At 39.1% G+C, this 20,077-nt stretch overlaps 2 protein-coding genes across 2 annotated transcripts; one reads left to right on the forward strand and one right to left on the reverse strand.

Moving 5' to 3' along the window:
* Positions 1 to 1,290: 1,290 nt before the first annotated feature.
* Positions 1,291 to 11,352, reverse strand: pus10 (pseudouridine synthase 10). The gene is made up of 18 exons (XM_084100985.1): positions 11,084 to 11,352; positions 10,190 to 10,316; positions 8,607 to 8,816; positions 7,909 to 7,995; positions 7,784 to 7,818; positions 7,565 to 7,676; positions 7,417 to 7,478; positions 5,376 to 5,421; positions 4,440 to 4,504; positions 4,278 to 4,363; positions 3,717 to 3,842; positions 3,565 to 3,621; positions 3,377 to 3,453; positions 2,995 to 3,050; positions 2,556 to 2,673; positions 2,334 to 2,476; positions 1,576 to 1,675; positions 1,291 to 1,481 (listed from the first exon to the last, which is right to left on the reverse strand). Exons 2-18 carry the CDS (start codon positions 10,313 to 10,315, stop codon positions 1,443 to 1,445), a joined length of 1,545 nt encoding a protein of 514 aa, XP_083957111.1. The 5' UTR covers position 10,316; positions 11,084 to 11,352; the 3' UTR covers positions 1,291 to 1,442.
* A 41-nt stretch (positions 11,353 to 11,393) lies between these two features.
* Positions 11,394 to 18,684, forward strand: cct4 (chaperonin containing TCP1, subunit 4 (delta)). The gene is made up of 13 exons (XM_084100974.1): positions 11,394 to 11,686; positions 12,515 to 12,567; positions 12,691 to 12,780; positions 13,097 to 13,205; positions 13,835 to 14,099; positions 14,786 to 14,915; positions 15,056 to 15,195; positions 15,769 to 15,865; positions 16,159 to 16,269; positions 16,460 to 16,590; positions 17,303 to 17,537; positions 17,637 to 17,750; positions 18,545 to 18,684. The coding sequence occupies exons 1-13, from the start codon at positions 11,578 to 11,580 to the stop codon at positions 18,557 to 18,559; spliced, it is 1,599 nt and encodes a 532-aa protein (XP_083957100.1). The 5' UTR covers positions 11,394 to 11,577; the 3' UTR covers positions 18,560 to 18,684.
* The last annotated feature ends 1,393 nt before the right edge of the window (positions 18,685 to 20,077 follow it).

Here is a 20,077-nt window from a genome sequence, read left to right on the forward strand (position 1 = left end):
TTTTGCTTTAAAAATAGCAAAAATCACTATATCTATGTTATATATATTTTTTTTTAGTTGTGTACTTACATTATCCCGACTGTTTCCAACAACTTTCAAACCAGGAGAAATTTTAATTTAATTCGAAGACACGGGACGTTTCTTTATTTCCGTTTTGTCGCAGTCAATGGCGTCATATCCGCGTTGTCCCTGGTTTCCGCTCGTGCTGCCATGGTAACCAGAGTTATGAACCAGAGCCCTCTGATAGTAACTAAGGCGACAGACGTGGACCACTGTAGTTCAATGTCTATTTGCACGATGTTGTTGTTTCGTTCAAACATTATGGACCATGGCAAGCAGACTTTGGATAAAAAAGGAGAACTAAAACGAGAATCAATATCAGCGCGGTGTTTTCGAGATGCCGAGAGCTCCCATAGACAGTATATAAACGAGAGCTCCACGTCCGAGACTTCGACCGCTCCTACATGTACTTTATTAAACAGGTGAGCACATTTACATAAAACTAATCAATGTTATATAGTTCAACAATGATAAAATGTCAGAATATGATCTGTATGTTATTCTAATGTTGATCTAACTTAGTTTACTGCTAGTCTCATACAGACAGACTAACACATACGTTTCAACACATTCAAATGCAGTTTAGTGTGATAGTGTAATGTTAGACCAGGTGAAACAGCGCTGCGTTACCTCACAAGTTTAATTTGTCTAATAAACTGACCTGTGAGTAGTGATTCTGCGTGTAGTTCGGTAGAATGAAATGTTCGTATTCCTTTTATATCCGCGGGACTCGCGTCGCGTGTGGAGCTGATAGCTGTCTCTTAGCAATCCCGAATTGCTTCATATCACAGTCATGATAAAAACATCGATGTATTCAGTCATCCATAAACATTATTAGATCGATCGGCGTGACGTTGACGACCAGATCCATAATTCATAGCAAATGTTGCGTCATCAAACTACGCCTTTGTTATTGTAAATAGGTTAGCGACCCCTAGTGGAGAAAAAATCCCATACTGTACGTTTAAGTTCAGTAATTACACTTAAATGGCAATGAAAATTACCTATTAATTGTCATTCAAGTGAAATTGCTGAAGTTAAATATACGAGCTTAATACAAATGATCATTCTAGAAGAAAAATTCAGATGGCACTTAGAGGCTTTTGCATCTGAACTCTTCATATATATAACTTTTTTAACAGAGGATAATAGTTCAATTCTTTTAAGATAAGCATAAATAGTGAATAAAATTACTCATAAAACAGGAACATGACAATACCAAACAAAAAACAAAATTAGGCTGTTTTATTAAGGAAAATGCATATAGTTCAGTGCATAAGGGTTTGCTTTAATTCAACCAAATGACTATCAAACTAACAAAAAAACGTATGACAGAAATATATAGTCCTGACATACAAAAACTATTCTCAAAATCCCGAATGTCAATCCGGAATAGCAGGAGGCCAGTCGACGTCTACGGACTGAAACACACAGACACGGGAAGGAGGAATATTAGAGATTTTGGAGATACTGTGCATCTGTGACTCGTGATATTGCATATTTCATGAGACGCACCTCGACGTCCAGCTCCAGAATGTCAGCGTCAGTTTTCATGAGGTCACAGAGGTTGGGTTTAGTGCGGCCGAAGTCTCCGTGCACAAACTCTTTAATGTAACTGCAGTGACGTCCGTGAAGGGAAACCACGACAATTAAAAGTACACTGAAGAACACTATTAATAGCATTTCTCAATATTACTGTTTTTACTAGGGATGCACGATATATCGGCCACCATATCGGTATCGGCCAATATATATGGTCATTTTTAATGTTAACGTTATCAGCCTGATAAGAAAATTTGGCTGATATATTAAAGCCGATAAACAATGGTTTATTTCCTTCAGCTGAGACACTTCAGATTCACACTGTTCAACATGAGGGTTTTGAATTGCTTGAAATATGATTGAAATCACTTCAAAAAAGGAAAATACAGTAAAGTGCAACATGTGCAGCGCAAGTCTGTCATATCAGCTACATAAAATCATAATGAGAACATTATAATTGTGTACATTGCTTTTAATGGCGAGACAAAAAATTTAGATTTATCAGCCAATATATGTTATCGGCTTTCAAATATAAAGAATTATCGGTATCGGCCAAAATTTTAATATCGGTGCATCCCTAGTTTTTACTGTATTTTTTTATTTTTTTATCAGTCTTGGTGAGCAGAAGAGACTAAAAACTCTTTGAAGCAGTAGTGTAGATGTTTGTGTAGTAATTGTCAGTACTTCACACATGAGAACTACAGATGTGAATGTGTATTTGGGAAGGATACGTCCCGGCCTGTGTGCACAGCTTCAAGGTGAAGTGGTGTGTGTCCAGATGAATGGCGCTCATGGAGTGGACGAGTCTCTGTCGGACCGCCAGCGGCCGGCGATGCAGGACTCTCAGCGGAGTCTTCTGAGCGATCTTCAGATCCTAAACACACACACACACACTCATCAGGACGTCTTTTCTCAAGCCTCCTGCTCAAACAGATCACACAGCACAGAAAGACCTTGATGTTTCTGAGGAAGTCCAGATCCGTGTCGTCGATGGCTTTCTGAGTCCAGATGAGGGCGCTGTAGGTTTTGGTCTTCTCCTCTTCACCCTCTTTCATGCGGCTTGTTGCATCCCTGCAGAAATACACTCGAAATTACTAGGGCTGGATTGAAAAGGTTGATTTCTCGATTCTCATTTTGATCAACCGATATTGATTCATAAATCCAAATAATCAATCAGTTGTTAATTTTAACACTCAACATTATAGTATGGGGTTTCCTGTATAGTTTACAGTATGCTCAAATTTCCTCAAGAACAATCGCCATGTGCTGTACCTGATATATATCCAAATGCATCGATATTGAATGGAAACCGGAATAGAATCGACTTCATATCTTTACATCTTATATTTGTGCTTATAGACAACACACACACACACTCACTCACACACTCACCTGGTAACAATCTGTAGGTGTCGTACTCTAATTTTGTCAGACGACTGGTTGATCGTCTGCAGGACAGGAGAGAACAGAAATCAAAATTCGCATTTTCCATCCTTATTCCCAGAAATGATATAAAGCCAGCCAATCAGATTGCAACTTTTGAAAAAGATCTTGACATTTTTATCAGCAAAATGCATTTGACTGACAATACATTATCTCATTTTGGGACCAATTATACTTTCAAAATATCTGGAATTGACACACTGTGAGAGGACAGAACCGTAAAAAAACGTTTCAAAAGACTTGAATGTATTGCCAGTATAAATGCACGAGTAATCATGACTGTTACTGATACTAAAGATTCCCTCAGCAGTAAAGAGCAGTAAAACTACACCTCCTGTAGTTGTTTGATCTCAGTCCTGCTGAATTTGGTTCGATGTGGGTTCAGAAGCTCCAGAGCGAACGGCCGACCTGAGAAACAACACGTGAGTTAAAGCAAACACATGACCGCTTCGACACAAACCTCATTTGTGTCGCATACAAGGCAAAATTAGAGTGGAAAAAATGTCGTGTGTGTTTTACCGTTTCCCAGAGTCCTCACATCCACGTCTTCTCGTCCGGAAGATGAGAAGTTAAAACCTACACGGATGAGACAGGAAAAAAGACTCGCCGGTAAACCTCGCAGGCCTGAAATCGATCTGTGCATCACATACGTCGTGCCGACACACACTCACCGTCAGCTCTGAAGGAGGACAGGAGCGGAGCGGCGATCAGCTCCTCCACGGATCCATCCATCCGCCTCTCTCCATCGATCACCCACGGCGTCTGCGGGAGCTCCCGGGAAAACTTATTGTACCGACCTGCGGAGACCGTAAGATTTGTTTTGTTTTTTTCTAAAGAAAATAATACTTTTATTCAGCAAGGATGCATTAAATTCATTAAAAGTGACAATTAAAACATTTATAGTGCTAAAAAATCAATAATAATATGAAGCAGCATAACCGTTTTCAACACTGATAATAATCAGAAATGTTTCATCATATTAGAGTGATTTCTGAAGGATCATGTGACACTGAAGACTGGAGTAATGATGTGGAAAATTCAGCTTTGATCACAGGAATAAATTACATTTTAACAATATATTCACACAGAAATAATATTTCCCAATATTACTGTATTTTTAATCGTACCAACCCCATATATATATATATATAAATCACACTAAAATGGACAATTCAATTGACAGTCCTACTAACAACATATAAATCTGATGTTTAGTAAGTATTTGGACGTACCTGCTATAAAGACAGACGTGTGGAGACATGAGGTGTCCAGCGCTGTACATCTAGTGTTTGGCTTCTTCGGTGGACATGGGTAATTCCTGCACACAACATCCAACATTTAAAGGGAAGCACCAAAAGCTGTCTCAAGCGAGCATGAACACCACAGACACTGACCGGCTGAACTTCTCATCAGAGATCTTCTCCAGAGCTTTGACCACCGCCATCCTGGTGAAGATGGACTGAGGGACAAACACCCAGAGGATTACAACTACACTACTTTTATATTTCAAACAGGCACTTTTGAACTTTAAACAGGACCTATTATGCTTTTTTCATGTTCATCTTTCTTTAGTGTGTGATGTTGCTGTTTAAGCATGAAAAAGGTCAGCAAAGTTACAAAGTCCCTCTGACAGGAGTTATTCTCTATATCAGTGTCACTGTTTCTGAACTCCCTGAAACGCCTCCATTGTAGTCTTGAGTTTCCTTCCGGGAACAAACACGTCACAATATTCCTCATTTAAATAATTCCCGCCAAAGGCATACACTAAATAAAGGGGTGGGACCTGGTTGAGTGAGTTAGTAATGTGTTAAACTCGTCGTTATGGTAAGGGGCGGGACATTTCCCAAACACGCTCGAAGCGCTTGACCAATCACAACACACTTGTGTGTCATTTTTTTGAGAGCTCGGCACCAGAGTCAATTTCTCCATGGGCTTTGGGCTTTATTCCTGCCCAGGAGAGGTGCGCCATGCCTGGGATGCACTTTTCAGGGAATCAACCCCCCATCTTTTTCCTGGAGGTTTCATGTTTTTCAGAGCATGAAACCAAGTGTCCAGCCGACCAGAGCACAGTGTGTTTTTCAGAAGGATGGGCTTCAGAGACGGGAACTAAACAGAGCGTTACTGACAGACTGGGAAGAGAGGGGCTGCAACAATGTCAAACATGTGAAAAATAATGTGTTTTTTGAAACATTCAAGCATGAAAACCCTATTTTAGTAGAGACTAAAAATTGAAAAAGTGCATAATGGGTCCTGTTTAAAGGATAGTGGAGAGAAACGGGAACGTGGATTGAGGACTGCAATCACAATATGGGAAAAATGGGAAAGCTTACCGCTTTGTTTTTGGTGGGTTTGAAACAGTCTGGACAGGTATTCGCTCTACCCAAAGAAAGACACAAACGTGTTAATCAGAAAGTGACATCATTTGGACCCATTCTACATGATGACAAGACGCAGGGTTCGTACGGGTGCTTGAAATCCTTGAAAGTGCTTGAATTTTGATGTTGTGTTTTCAAGGTTTGAAAAGTGCTTGAATTTTGGATAAAATGCTTGAAAATGCTTGAATTTGTAACTGTATTTCTTTCACAAGAAATATCTTTCTGACGAAATAGTTCTTTATTAAATGGAGAAAAAAATGTAGCCCTTCAGAATCACTGGCCAGAGCAAAAGTAGGCGGCGTTTTCATTTTGATTTCCGCGGTTGTTTGGATGCACCGTTTTTATTGGCCACGCAGCGGCAACGGTTGAACTATTTTAAACTTTGACCGCGGCGTGCGCGCGAGCTCGCTGAGCTCCGCTTTGGTCCAAGTCGCGCGGCGCAAGCCATTGAAATATATCGGTTTCATTTCATAGCGCAGCGCGGTCCGCGTCCAATCTGAAAGGCCCATTAGTGACTGAGAGTACTTGGTGTGATAATGTAATGTAAGTATTGCATGTCCGTTATGTTCATTTGTGGAATATGCAGTGAACATTGCCAAAATTACAGAACTGTAACGTGCAAATTAACCTGCAAACGTTAGCCCAGTGCATAACAACAGTCGTTGATTGCTGAACTGAAATCAGTCAGTGTCATAAGTAGTATACTGTTACTGTAAGGTTTAGGATGGCCCTATGCAATATTTACTCTGCTCTATTACAGTAAATGTATTAGCTAACGTTATGTCTTGGCCCAAGACATCTTGGCAATGAAATACATTTATCAGGCAGGTGCCTGTGCACTCAGATATTGTTCAAACCTTGTCTATATCAAGAATGTGTCCCAAAACGGGAAGGCCTGTCAAATATTTCTGAATATTTCTAAGTCTTCATATTTGAAATTAATTCAGTTTTACAGCCTATAAATCACATTATCTGGTCAGCAATATTTGGACATTAATATAATGAAAAGTATATTATTCATATACTTAGTGATACATTTTGAAGAATAAAACTTGTGATTGGCTTAAATATTAGGGCTGCACAATATATTGAAATATTGCAAATGTATACATTACAATATGCATAATTGCATATCGCAACGGCTTGCAATAACTGGGGTCATGAACAAAAGACAAAGAAAATCACTCACTGCCTTTGGCTGAATAGGCTAACTTTTGTAGCTTTAATAAGAATCAGTATATTTAATTCATGCAGTGAAAACTAAGCAGTGTTTATTTTTACATTTGATTAATCAGTTTCTGTTGTTAAATAAACCTAATGTAGGAATAGGATAACCTGAACCCCTAAACCCCAGTGATGTTAAAATAACACTTCTTATGCTACAGTAAAACACTGATGTTCACTGTCTTGAAGTTGTAGGGGTATTTTCTTATCACAAAAAGAATGTGAAACACGTATGTGTAGGTTATATCATTTTAAAGATATTTTAAAGATAATTTAAGTTAATTTGACACACTTTAAGCATTATCGTATCGCATATTGAATATCGCATTATTTAATGAGTTATCGCATATCTCATTTTTCTTCTATATCGTGCAGCCCTCTGCTATTATGAAACATTTGGCTGTTTATCTCTTTTGATGTGATAAAAACACTAAATAATAATTTTAACTATGTATTGGTATGTAATTTATGGTAGTGTAAGGTGCTGGGAAAAGCTTTAAAATGGACCTGGAAAGTGCTTGAAAAGTGCTTGAATTTGACCTTGGAAAAAGTGTACGAACCCTGAAGACGATTATATTTACATTTATGCGTAAAAGCGTCTGCTAAATGCATAAATGTAATATGTAAATACTCTAATTCAATATTCACAATTGTTCAGCAAGTTGCAGTATCGCCAGCATTAGTCAAGCTCAACCATTCGATCCTGCCCCTAAAGTTAATGCAGTGCATGAAAAACCATCAAACCAACACTTTTGGTCATTGACCCACTTACAAGAAATGACAGTCCTCCTCGGTTTCCGGGTGTATAAACCCGACGCTCACTTCACACGGACTCTGCGGATCACAGAACGGAGATCAGAGATTAAATAACAGCCAATTCCTCAGAAAGCCAGCAGTTTCCCAGCAGGAGGAGGACTCACATTGGCCAGGACAGCAGCTCCCAGTTCCTGGCCAATCTTTCCCTGTACTGCCCACTTGAACGCGTCCTTCACCTGGATGACATCATCTTTCCCTAAACACATGCTCTTCTCCCTGGAAACACAACAGTGGAGTTAAACGCAGCCCAGGACAGAGGAGAACCCCTGCTTTAAACAGATGCGGTTGCTAGGAATGATGGGAAATGTGTGCTGCTCACATACCTGACTTCCTTTCTGACATGCAACCAGCAGGAATGCTTTAAAAATACACAGAGAAACACATTTTGTCCAGATTTGTATCATGAAAGTAGATGATTAACGGATGATCTGTGGAGGGCAGGACTCACCTCTCTGACGGACAGCTGAGCAGGGAGAGATACGGTCAGCACCAGACTGTCAAACTCAAACTGCTGCTTTTTCACAGCATCTGACACCTGTGGATGAAAACACTACACATTACAGCCACACAGCAGCACAATATAGATATGAAAACATAACATAAAGAATACAGGTAACACTCTACAATAAGATATCGCTAGTTAATGCATTAACTAGTAACAAGCAATATATTTCTACAGCTTATATTAACCTTTGCTAATGTTAGTTAATAAAAATGTTCCCATTTATGTTTCTTCACAGTGCCTTCATTTGATCTTAAAAATGTTTTAGTAATTGTTGAGATTAACATTAGCTATGAAGATTAGTAAATGCTTACGAAGTGTTGTTTATTGTTAGTTCATGTTAACTAACGTTACCAAAAGAAGCTTATCATAAAGTGTTGCCAGAATATATTTTTGCATGAAGAATACATTTTTGATTATTATTATATATATATATATATATATATATATATATATATATATATATACACACACACACACACACATACACACTCCTGTATTACTACACACTCTTAGTACAACATTACTACTGTATGTGCATATGAGACATTTGAATTTCTTTGTATTATTGTATTTTTATTGGAAACGTTCTGTGTGATGTGATTCTTTGTAGGCATTACCAAAATGATAATAAAAACACACACCTGTTTAGCAAAAGTGGGATGACAGAAGTCCTGCAGGACTCCCAAACAGACGGGACAGATGTCTGAGTCCGGCTCGGCGGGCGTAACGCAATCCTCATCCACTCTCATGCGTTTATTGGGCGGGTCGTCAGTCTTGCCCTCACCAGAGGCATCGTGGGACTGCGGGCTGTTTTCCTCACTGACGAAGGCGAGAAGCTCCTTGTGCATGTCCTACAGACAGAAATGCTCATTAAAGGGGTGGTTGATTATGATTTCACTTTTCTAACTTTAGTTAGTGTGTTATGTTGCTGTTTGAGCATAAACAACATCAAGAAATTCCTTTTTAAGGACTGCAACAAACGTCTGGTTGGGACTACAAGAGCTTCCTCCCGGGTTAGTGACATCACAAACCCTAACATGTACATAAACCCCGCCCCCCGGAACACGATTTATAGATTATCATGACAGAATATGCTAATCAATGACTAGAAGATAACTACACATAAGCTACATAAATTCATCAACTAAACATTCAGAAAAGCCCTGTTGCTTCTACATGTTGTCACTTCTTCTGAGTCTCTCCATTTGAACATAAAAGGCTAAAAGTTTTTGAAATTTTCAGTGCATGTTTGAGGTAAAAGGACACGAGCTCTTAAAGCTCCGCCCCCTGTGCCGGGAGCAGCAGCTCATTTGCATTTAAAGGGACAGACACAAAAAACGGTGCATTTTTGCTCACCTAATCCTTGTGGTGGATTTTTTATAGATAATAGTAAATTAGTAAATAGTAATAGTAAACTGATAATAGTAAACTGTATATTAAACTAACCATGTCTCTAACATCTAACCTTACTTCCTTTTTCAGGCCTAACATGATAACACTTTGAAACACAATGTACTAAAACGTTCTGTCCTGTGTTTTTGCAGCATGACATTTTTGCCATACCTCCTTATTTTATAAAACTGTTGTATTCTTTTAGCTGATGGGATTCTCAATGGAATTTGTCTGAGATCCTCCAGCCTTGCTTCTTGGGAGAGATTCCCTGAGAACTGCTCAGGAAGATCTCCCGGCCGTGATTAAAGCATTTAAAGGACATTTGCTGAGGTCTGTTTGTCAATTATTATGACATCGTCATAGGAAACGGCCTATTAGGGATCGTCGATTGGAGACGGCCCAGGTATTTATTAAGCGCCGATTGGAGACGTTAGGGATCGTCGATTGGAGACGTTAGGGATCGTCAATTGGAGACGGCCCAGGGAGAGCGTCGATTGGAGACGTCCCCGGTAGACTTAGGTCAGATGAGATAAGACTTAGTTAGGTTTAGGGAAAAATCTACGACACCCTCAAAAGGTGACAATTTTAATATGCTGTATAAAAATATCTATGGGGTATTTTGAGCTAAAACTTCACAAACACTCTCTGCGGACATCAAAGACTTATTTTACATCTTGTGAAAAGGGCATTATACCACCCCTTTAATGCCTGATACATAAACACAAATACAAGTGATTTTGGGGAAGCGGTTGAATGTGAATTTATTTGTTTATGATTAAACGCCAAATCAGCAGCAATGGCTATATTCATGGCAATCAAAAGTTTGAAAGACCTCGTATGAGCGTCTGTAAGCGGAGCTGCTTCCCACACAGCAGAAGCGCAGGACACATCTCACACAGCAGCCGGCGCTCAGCAGCTTCCTCACCACGGGACGGTCCTTCTCTTTCAGGGACAGCATACTGAGGGAACACAGCAAAACATGTCACAGTGTGTAAGGATAGGATGATGACAAATGTGTAATCGGTTTATATATACAGGGTTTGTACAAGGTGCTTAAAGTGCTTTTATTACAAACAACTTTACTTAGAATCATAGTTTCAAAAATTCTGAGCAGCTCCGTGGTGGAGATTAAACGCATAATTTAACATATTAAATGATGTAGCATCTGTCCAAAACAATTCATATACATTATGGAAACACAGTTAATCTAAAAAAAAATTATATTTTTTATTATAAAAAACAGATCTTTTTCTTTTTCAGTGATTTATATATATCGCAACACACCCAAAATACAATCTGGAACAGATAAGAAAAATAAATGCATAAAAATAAATTGTCCTAGTTATTATTTATTTTGAGAGACAAAGTCTATCCAACGCTTCGCTCAACTACCTCATGTCATTAATGTTCTTTTTGCTTTTAAATATTTTTAATAAAGACAAAATGCTACCTTGTATTTCCATAAATGTATTTTTACGATGCTTTTATTAACGTTACATCATGTGTTGCATATTTACTAATACATAAAGTGGAAGTTGAAAGGACAAGGATGGGGCAAAAACATCATCTTGAAGGACAAGGGGATATTATCGAAAAAATATTTATAAAGATGGACGTATTATAAACGCTTGCATCAGTTGCACCACACATGATTTATATGACAAACACAAACAACACTTGTTTCATAGAATGACCCCTCTCTAAACATGCTCATCCTCCTGCTTACCTTCACTGGATCACTTCAATCCTCAGAGGAAAACAGTGAAGTTGAGCCGGTGCTGCTTCCACGCGCGAACGCGCACAATACCACATGTGTTTATGAACGCTGTGTCACTGAACTACGCGCTTTATATTAAACTCATCTCATCCTACAGCATAGAAACCGCGCGAATCATATCACACAAAATTACAATACACAAAATACTCTGACATGTGTATAAGGGGGCGTTGCAGAGCCACTACAGTATATTTCCTCACTGCATCTTCGCGAGGCATGTTTTAAGACACCCCTGGACGTCATCCTCAAGCGCCGCACTGTCACGCTCGGGGTCCTTTCTCTGCTACCGTCGCGACCGGTGGATCTGGAAGGTTCTGTTTGGGGAATCCGAGCCGAACGTTATCTGAACCCATCCGAACCGCAGAGACGGCCTAGAGACACCGGGACACGTCCATCTGCGTCTGTGAATTCCGCGGAATAAAACGGCATAAATATTAGCCATCATGCCTGAAGTCGGAGCGTTTCCAAGCGGGTATAAAAACAAAGGAGGTGCGTATGTGGACCGGGACAAACCCGCGCAGATCCGCTACAGCAACATCAGCGCCGGGAAAGGTGAGGAGACCCGCATTAATTCTGACAGAAACACTGACAGGGATTTGCTTTATTATATTGCCGCACCTCATGATGTGCAGTGGAAGCATGAGTCAGGAGAAGAAGTCGCGTACCGTTATTATAAACATGACAATATCTGCATTGGCAACGCTTTCATTTCTGCAAACGTGACCATGTTTAAAAGCATTAGATGAGGAAAATGTCGCCATGTATGGTCATCATAATCACAATAACGCACATTCTCTCTCACACACACACACTCACACACACTCACTGGCGTCCATATAAGGTGTGGTCCTCATTTTGACAACACATGATGAGTTTTACAGTCATGGACACTAAATGAGTATTCATGAATATGTACGTATAATCAAAGTATAAATATTGTTATTTTAGTGAAAATAAAAAACGACGTCACACATTTCATTCATTAAGAAAGTCTTCATTGTTGCTAGAAATTAGAACATTATTTAAAATAGTGTGTGTATATAATATTATAAAATAGGAAGTAACTAAAATGCAAAGTAATAAGTTTTTTTTTTTATTATTACTTTTACATTTTAGATATCGCATATGTTTTATATATATATCAGTTTTTAAACTTTTATTTATATATTTAATTATATATATATGCATGCATATATAATTAATTTTGTGTATATATAATATATATTCTTTTTTTTTAATAATGCACATTTTAGTTAACATATTTATATATGTGTGCGGTGGAATATATATATATATATATATATTAGATTTTAAATGTATAAATTTCCCATTTAAATATGGCAGCATGATTAATGTTTGATCTTGTATTTTGATTGACAGCTGTCGCAGATGCCATCAGAACAAGTCTGGGCCCTAAGGGCATGGACAAAATGGTACTTTTTTTCATTGATATAAATCTCATCATATAATATGAAAGCTTTATGCTTCACTTGACTTGGCTGTGTATCAATAACTGTGTTTTCTGTGCACTGAATGAATGTTTTTGTTCTCTGCAGATTCAGGATGGGAAGGGAGACGTGACCATCACCAATGATGGAGCCACAATCCTCAAACAGATGCAGGTGCTTCATCCTGCGGCCAAAATGGTACATCCTTCATTCACTTCTATAAGCTGAAGGTGCTGAATGAAAGTTTTTGTTTTAGATTGATGTGATTTGCTAAGGGTTTGGGGGGAAATTCACACATGAATTGCGATTCTATTTTCTTCCAATTTGAATTAAAAAAATCTTCTAAATCTTGATGTAATGTCATGTTGTTATTATTACAAAAAAAGGCGGACATCAATAGAGCAGCACATCAAGAACAGATTTTGAATTGAACATCTAAATGATTCCCACCCAAATGATTGCATGTCCAAGGTCACGTCTGGGGTATCATGGGGTGTATTTGCGTGTGTTTCAGATGGTGGAGCTGTCTAAAGCTCAGGATATTGAGGCTGGTGACGGCACTACATCAGTGGTGGTGATCGCTGGAGCTCTTCTTGATGCTTGCTCTAAACTGCTACAGAAAGGTAAGCTTTAGTTACAATAAGTGTGCTTTTTTATACATGCAACATGTTGGACATAAAATTAAATGAATTATAACCCTCTGATGCTTGATGTCATACAGTGGACAGAGCTTTAAGTCCCCCTATAGTCAATCATTTTATCCCTTAAATCTCATCTTTGATCACCAAAATGACATATTTAAATGTTTTACCTTAAAACAGCTTGAATGTAACTCTACACCCTTGCCTCATTTAGTATTCGCGGTTCTATGAATATGTAAATGACCCCCGCCTCCACTCACTCGCTCAGCTCAGAGATCCACTCGTTGACGATCACACGTTGATCTGATTGGTTACAAGGTAGTTTGTGACGTCAGAAACACCAGCGATTTCAAACCGTGTTTTTGAGACTGTCTTTGGTTCACTGCAGTTTTAAGGAGAAAATACTCAGCAATGGTGTCGACTTATGAATTTACACATGGTTTGTCTGAAAGCATATTAAAATCACCACATAGACATATAAACAACATTAAAAGCTGGATTTTCACCACAGGGGGACTTTAAAAGACATTTTGGGGTGTCCTTTGACCTTCATTATTCTGTCGTAGTGGTGTTATTTATGATAACAAAAAATGGTCTGTTTTTCCTGCCAGGAATCCACCCGACCATCATTTCCGAGTCCTTCCAGAAGGCCGTGGATAAAGGTGTGGAGATCTTGACCTCCATCAGTCAGCCGGTGCTGCTCAGTGACAAAGAGACGCTTCTGAACAGCGCCACCACCTCGCTCTGCTCTAAGGTTGTGTCTCAGTACTCCAGCCTGCTCGCACCCATGAGCGTCGACGCTGTCATGAAGGTCATCGACCCCGCCACCGCCACGAGCGTTGATCTCCGCAACATCCACATTGTCAAGAAACTCGGGTGAGACGCAGTATAAGTGTAAAACCTGGCAGATACGGTTAACTTTGAGAATGAAGGCACACCATAGACTGTAAAAACATTCTGAAGGTTTCTGAAGAGCATTTTTGAAGCCCAAAGTGGGCGGAGCCGACCGTCGCCATCTTGGCAGCGCGTCACTCCTGGATAAATGAAAATGGGCAGCGAGGCGTATTAGCTGAGGTGACGTGACGCCAACAGACAGCAGACAAACAGCTAGTAGTGAAGCAGCGGCAATCCACCTGTCACTCAAGCGGCCACGCCCTTAATTATGCAGAACTTTAAGGCTTAATATAATTGAAACGGATGAGTTTTTAAAAAAAGTCACTCCCCTCACAGTTGTCATGAAGGGCAAAATTAGCTATATAGACCAAAACCAATTTTTGTACCAGGCTCTAAACATGTTTCTTTCTGCTGTAAAATTGGGCATATTAACATGGGGGGGGTTTATGGGATTGACTCTCTTTTGGAGCCTGTCTCTAGTGGCCAGTCGATGAATTACAGTTTAAGTCACTTCTGTTGGTTTCAAGAAAGAGACAGTAAGGTTGTCGCTTGAGACGCATGGAAAGGGATACAAATATTCCCCAGTCTTTATTCTGTTTCATATGTTTGCAGGTTACAGACAGTTTTCAGGTTGTAAAATTAATTCATGGGTGTGTTTGTGTTTGCAGAGGAACCATTGATGACTGTGAGCTCGTGGATGGTCTGGTGTTGACTCAGAGGGTGAGCACTGCGGTGTCCCGTGTGGAGAAGGCCAAAATCGGCCTCATCCAGTTCTGCCTGTCTCCTCCCAAAACTGATGTACGTGGTCATATGCAAATACGTTTTAAAATAAGGAACTTGCTAAAAAGTGAAATGTTTCTTCTTGCATCTATAGCACGCATTGGTCGAGATCGTAGTCATTGTTTTAATGTGTTTGTGTGATGCTTTTGTTGGGACAGATGGACAATCAGATTGTGGTGTCGGACTACGCTCAGATGGACCGTGTGCTCCGTGAGGAGAGAGCTTACATCCTCAACCTGATCAAACAGATTAAGAAAGCCGGCTGCACTGTGTTGCTCATCCAGAAATCCATCCTGAGGTACAAAATCACCACAAACCTCCATCACACAGTCACTGACAGGGAGGAAACCTGAATCACTAACCTTGCTATATACAGTAGTGGCCGGAAATGATGTACGGAGAGGATAATTAAACAATCAGAATATGGGGAGAATATTATATTGAGATGAATACACTAAACCTAGGCCTGGTTTCACAGACAGGGTTTAGATTAAGCCAGGATTAGGCCTTAGTTCAATTTGGACATTTAGAGGAATGGTTCACTTTAAAATGAAAATCCTGTCATCATTTACTCACCCTCATGTTGTTTCAAACCTGTATGAGGTTATTCTTCTGCTGAACACAGAAGAAGATATTTTGAAGAATGTTGGTAACCAGACAGTTGATGGACCCTTGACATCCATTGTGGGGAAAAAAAAGACTATGGAAATCAATGGTGTCCATCAACTGTCTGGTTACTGACATTCTTCAAAAGGCCTTTAGAAGCTGTTTTACTCGAGCTCTCAGGCTTGTTGGTCAGTGCATATGAAGAGATCCAGTGGAGTGTATCAGCCTCTGTCTCAACGGGTTTGTGAATCCCTGTGTGTTTCAGAGATGCCTTGAGTGATCTGGCCCTTCACTTCCTGAATAAGATGAAGATCATGGTGATCAAAGACATTGAGAGGGAGGAAATCGAATTCATCTGCAAGGTAAGACCAGCAGATCCAGCACTGTAGTGAAACCATTAAATGCTTGCTAACACTTGATTTTAAGGTGATGTAGTTACACGTTACTACTTACTATAGTAATAACAGTAAATTATGCGCAATTACATGCAACTAACCCTAAACCAAACCCTATTTAGTTCATTAATATTGCTCTGTACTTACTCAAATAACTACTATGTAACTAAATCACCTTAAATGAAGTGTAACCAAATGCTTTTTAGTGTCTGATATCTAATACACATTCTGAAGTGGACATGCCTCTTCTTTCCCATTAGACTATTGGCACCAAACCTATAGCTCATATTGACCAGTTCACTCCAGAGATGCTGGGAACCGCCGAGCTTGCAGAAGAGGTTAGCCTGGACGGATCTGGCAAACTAGTGAAGGTAACCCACCTTTTATAGCATAAATGCATCTAAAACTGAACATGTTTTTCTCATGCATACAGGATGAGAAACAGAATTCATATTCAGTTAAACATTTATTCATACACACATACTCAATGCAGAGATTCAGGTGTTTTCGTTCTCTCCGTGCTGGATAATGACAGCAGTGTGTTGTACATTGTGTTTGTAGATCACAGGTTGTGTAAATCCCGGAAAGACGGTCAGTATTGTCGTCCGTGGTTCCAACAAACTGGTGATTGAGGAGGCCGAACGATCCATCCACGATGCCCTCTGCGTCATCCGCTGTCTGGTCAAGAAGAGGTAACAGAGACTCTGATGGTTTCATGCGTTTCTCAACACATAACCTACGGGCAGTTTTAGTTTCATATTTAAAGTATTACTTAATTTTATTTTTTTTTTGAAGTAGTTTTATATTCAAATACTCAATTTAAAAAAAACAACAACAATCTCATAGCATTATTTATGCAGTGTAACTGTTCATGCCACCTCTGAGCTGCATTAAGCATCTAAATGCTACTTCAGGTGAAGGTCCTGTTAAGATTTTGTTAATACTGACCGATTTCATTTGATTGGTAACTATTGTCGAATTTGATTAAACGTTAAAACGTTTAATGAGGTCACATTAGATAATGCATTAACTAACATGAACTAACAACAAGCAATATATTTTTACAGTATTTAATAACCTTTGTTAATGTTACTTATTAGAAGTGTTCATGTTCGTTCACTGTGCATAAACTCATGTTAACAGATACAAAAATGTATTGATAAATGTCGAGATTAATAAGTGCTGTAGAAGTATTGTTGATTGCTAGTGTATGTTTACTAATGTAAACAAATCAAACCTTATTGTAAAGTGTTTCTGAATGCACTCACTTTCGCAGATTTAATTATGTAGTGGAGGGGCTATCATGGAGTGCAAATGATCGAGTGCAAATAAGTGCTTTATTTGAGACACAACTTTCGAGTCAGCAGAAGCTGTTTGCTAACCCTTTTCCCTGTGCGTCTGCAGATATCTGATTGCTGGCGGTGGCGCTCCAGAGATTGAGCTGGCTCTGAGGTTGGCAGAATATTCCCGCAGTCTGGCCGGCATGGAGGCGTACTGTGTGCGCGCGTACGCCGATGCCCTCGAGGTCATTCCCTCCACTCTGGCAGAGAACGCTGGTCTTAATCCCATCTCCACTGTCACGGAGCTGCGCAACAGGCACGCTCAGGGAGAGAAGACAGCCGGGATTAACGTCCGCAAGGTGTGGCTTTCAAGCACCCGCTCAATAGTGCCATCTACGGACTGAGAGCTGTAATGGCAATCAGAAAATGAATGCCTAACATGTGTTTTGGTCTCTCAGGGTGGGATCTCCAACATCCTGGAGGAGCTGGTAGTTCAGCCTCTGCTGGTCTCTGTCAGTGCACTCACCCTGGCCACGGAAACGGTCCGCAGCATCCTCAAGATTGATGATCTCGTGAGTGATTCGTGTCTAATGAGCTTTTAAAGGGACAGTTCACCCAAAAATGAACTTTCTTTTATCCATTACTCACCCTTTTGAGTACCCATTACTCACTCAAGAGTTTCTTTCTTCTGCTGAACAAAGAAGATATTGTGAAGAATATTGGTAACCAGACAGTTTATGGAGCCCACTGACTTCCATAGTGGGGAAAAAAATACTATGCAAGTCAATAAAGACCATTAACTGTTTAATTTGCAGATGATATATTATCTAATTACATATGTATACTAATTTGCATAAATGTGCAAAACATTGGATAAAGCAAGGTTCAAAATTCCTGTTTCATTTTGTTCACATACTAGTCAAAAGTTTTTCCAGATGGGATTTTGGATTTCTACTTTTTCAATCCATGAATCAGAAAATACTGTCAACATTTTCACTTTTTTTTTTTTAGGAATCAATGACATATGCTGAACCTTCAGAATATAAATGGGAATAAAAGTGTAAAGTTTGGTGTATGTGGAGATATCTTGCTCAGAGAAGGAGAAATTTTTTTTTTTTTAGAAAACTCCTTTAAAAAAATATGTATTGTGATCAAAATGACAGGCTCAAAAAGATAAAGTGCAATAAAATGGGTTTTATTTCTAGTCTAAAACAAGTTATAAAAAGCCAAATAGCACAAAAACTTAAAATTGACCAGTGCATGAAAAACAATGCTTTTCTGTAGTGTCTTGCCTTAAAGGACCATAATTAGTGCTGATGTTGACTGTGAACGCTCAAAGATTAATGACGTCTCATTTGTTCTGCAGGTGAACACACGATAAAGTGTATGCGTCTAGTGAAGGAAGATCCAAGTCCACGCAAGAACCCTGTTAAAACCAACTGATCTGTCGCTGTCTGTAGCTGTTACCTGGAGTAATTTAATAAAGCATGTTTTTTGACACGGTAACTGGTTTTTGTTGGGGTTTTTTTTGTCTTTGATATGTGGTGCATATAATAATTTATTTACATGGTGGTTGGTTGTCGTGGCCAGTGCATTACTGCATGTCAGGAAGTTTAATCTTATTAGCTAATCTGCTTATGTGATCAGAGACAGGGCTCTGCTGTGAGCCCTGAGAAAGTCTGAGATCAACGGCTGACCATCCTTATTTCTAATCAACAACCTTCGGACTTAAAACCCAGTATTATAGCACACAAAAAAATACACCAGAATGGGACACTGGGTCACTTAAATTAAATTGAGTGATAAACTTGTATTTTCCATCAACTAAAAAGAAGACCAACAACTTATGGTGTCAGTGTTGTCGAATGCACCTGCAATGATCCAAATTGTGTTAAAATTGATTAAAAAATCAATATTATTCTGCAAATCTGTAAATGGTGTAATTTCCTTGGTGTCAATTTTATGGAATGTTCCATTCTATTAATGGGATGAAATCATGCCATAAAATTGCATGCTAACATTTTTGGGCATAGCTAATTACGCTTTTGGTTACAGTATTAAACAAATTGGTATTGTTTTTACAACCAACATTGTCAACATTTGACATATATTATAATTTTGCTTAAAACTTAAACGCATACCTCGGGTCTTTAGTGACCCACCTCACTACCCTCCTCCTCATTCATTTTTTTAAAGTAAGACATAAACCTATAACAAGAAAAAAAAAAAAAGAATGCATGTTTTCCCATTATTATTATTTTTTTTACAAATTGTATAGGGTCACTAACAACCTGAGGTGTGTAAAAGTGTAAATATATATTTTCTGCACAACAATAATTGAATCTTTGATGACTGAATAAGTGCAATTCACCTTTATTCCTCAAGGTGGCGATGTCTGATACACAATGATGAAGTGACATTTCAGTTTCACTCATAATCACTGCAGGCAGAAAACAAAAGAATAGGAAGAATCATCAGCAAAACTTGAAATGGCTCAGCTATTTACTGCAGAGCAAGTAGGCTACTGAACGCAATCAAATATTAGAGTCCCTGTCACTTGATGGATCTGGTGAAGAAGCTGTCAGCGATCAAAATATTGATTTTGGATATGTTGAAATGAGAATATGTTTGAGATGGTGAATATTAGCCAGATGCTGAATGTATTGAGGAAATGAGCTCTGACGAGGACACCCAGATAGCACACGTACATCACGGAGACGTCTAATATGATGTGCGTGTTTACATCTGGAAGACATGTTTTTAAGAGTGTTTGCTCATCTGCAATACGTCTATAGGACGTTTCCTGTCAGATGTCAAATAGAAGGTTACTCTAATATCAGGAGAGTTTTATATTATCGCGACAGGTATAGATCCATCCATGTTAGATATAGATCCAGGT

This window comes from Abramis brama (assembly GCF_963993115.1).
Source record: "Abramis brama genome assembly, chromosome: 2".
NCBI lineage: Eukaryota > Metazoa > Chordata > Actinopteri > Cypriniformes > Leuciscidae > Abramis > Abramis brama.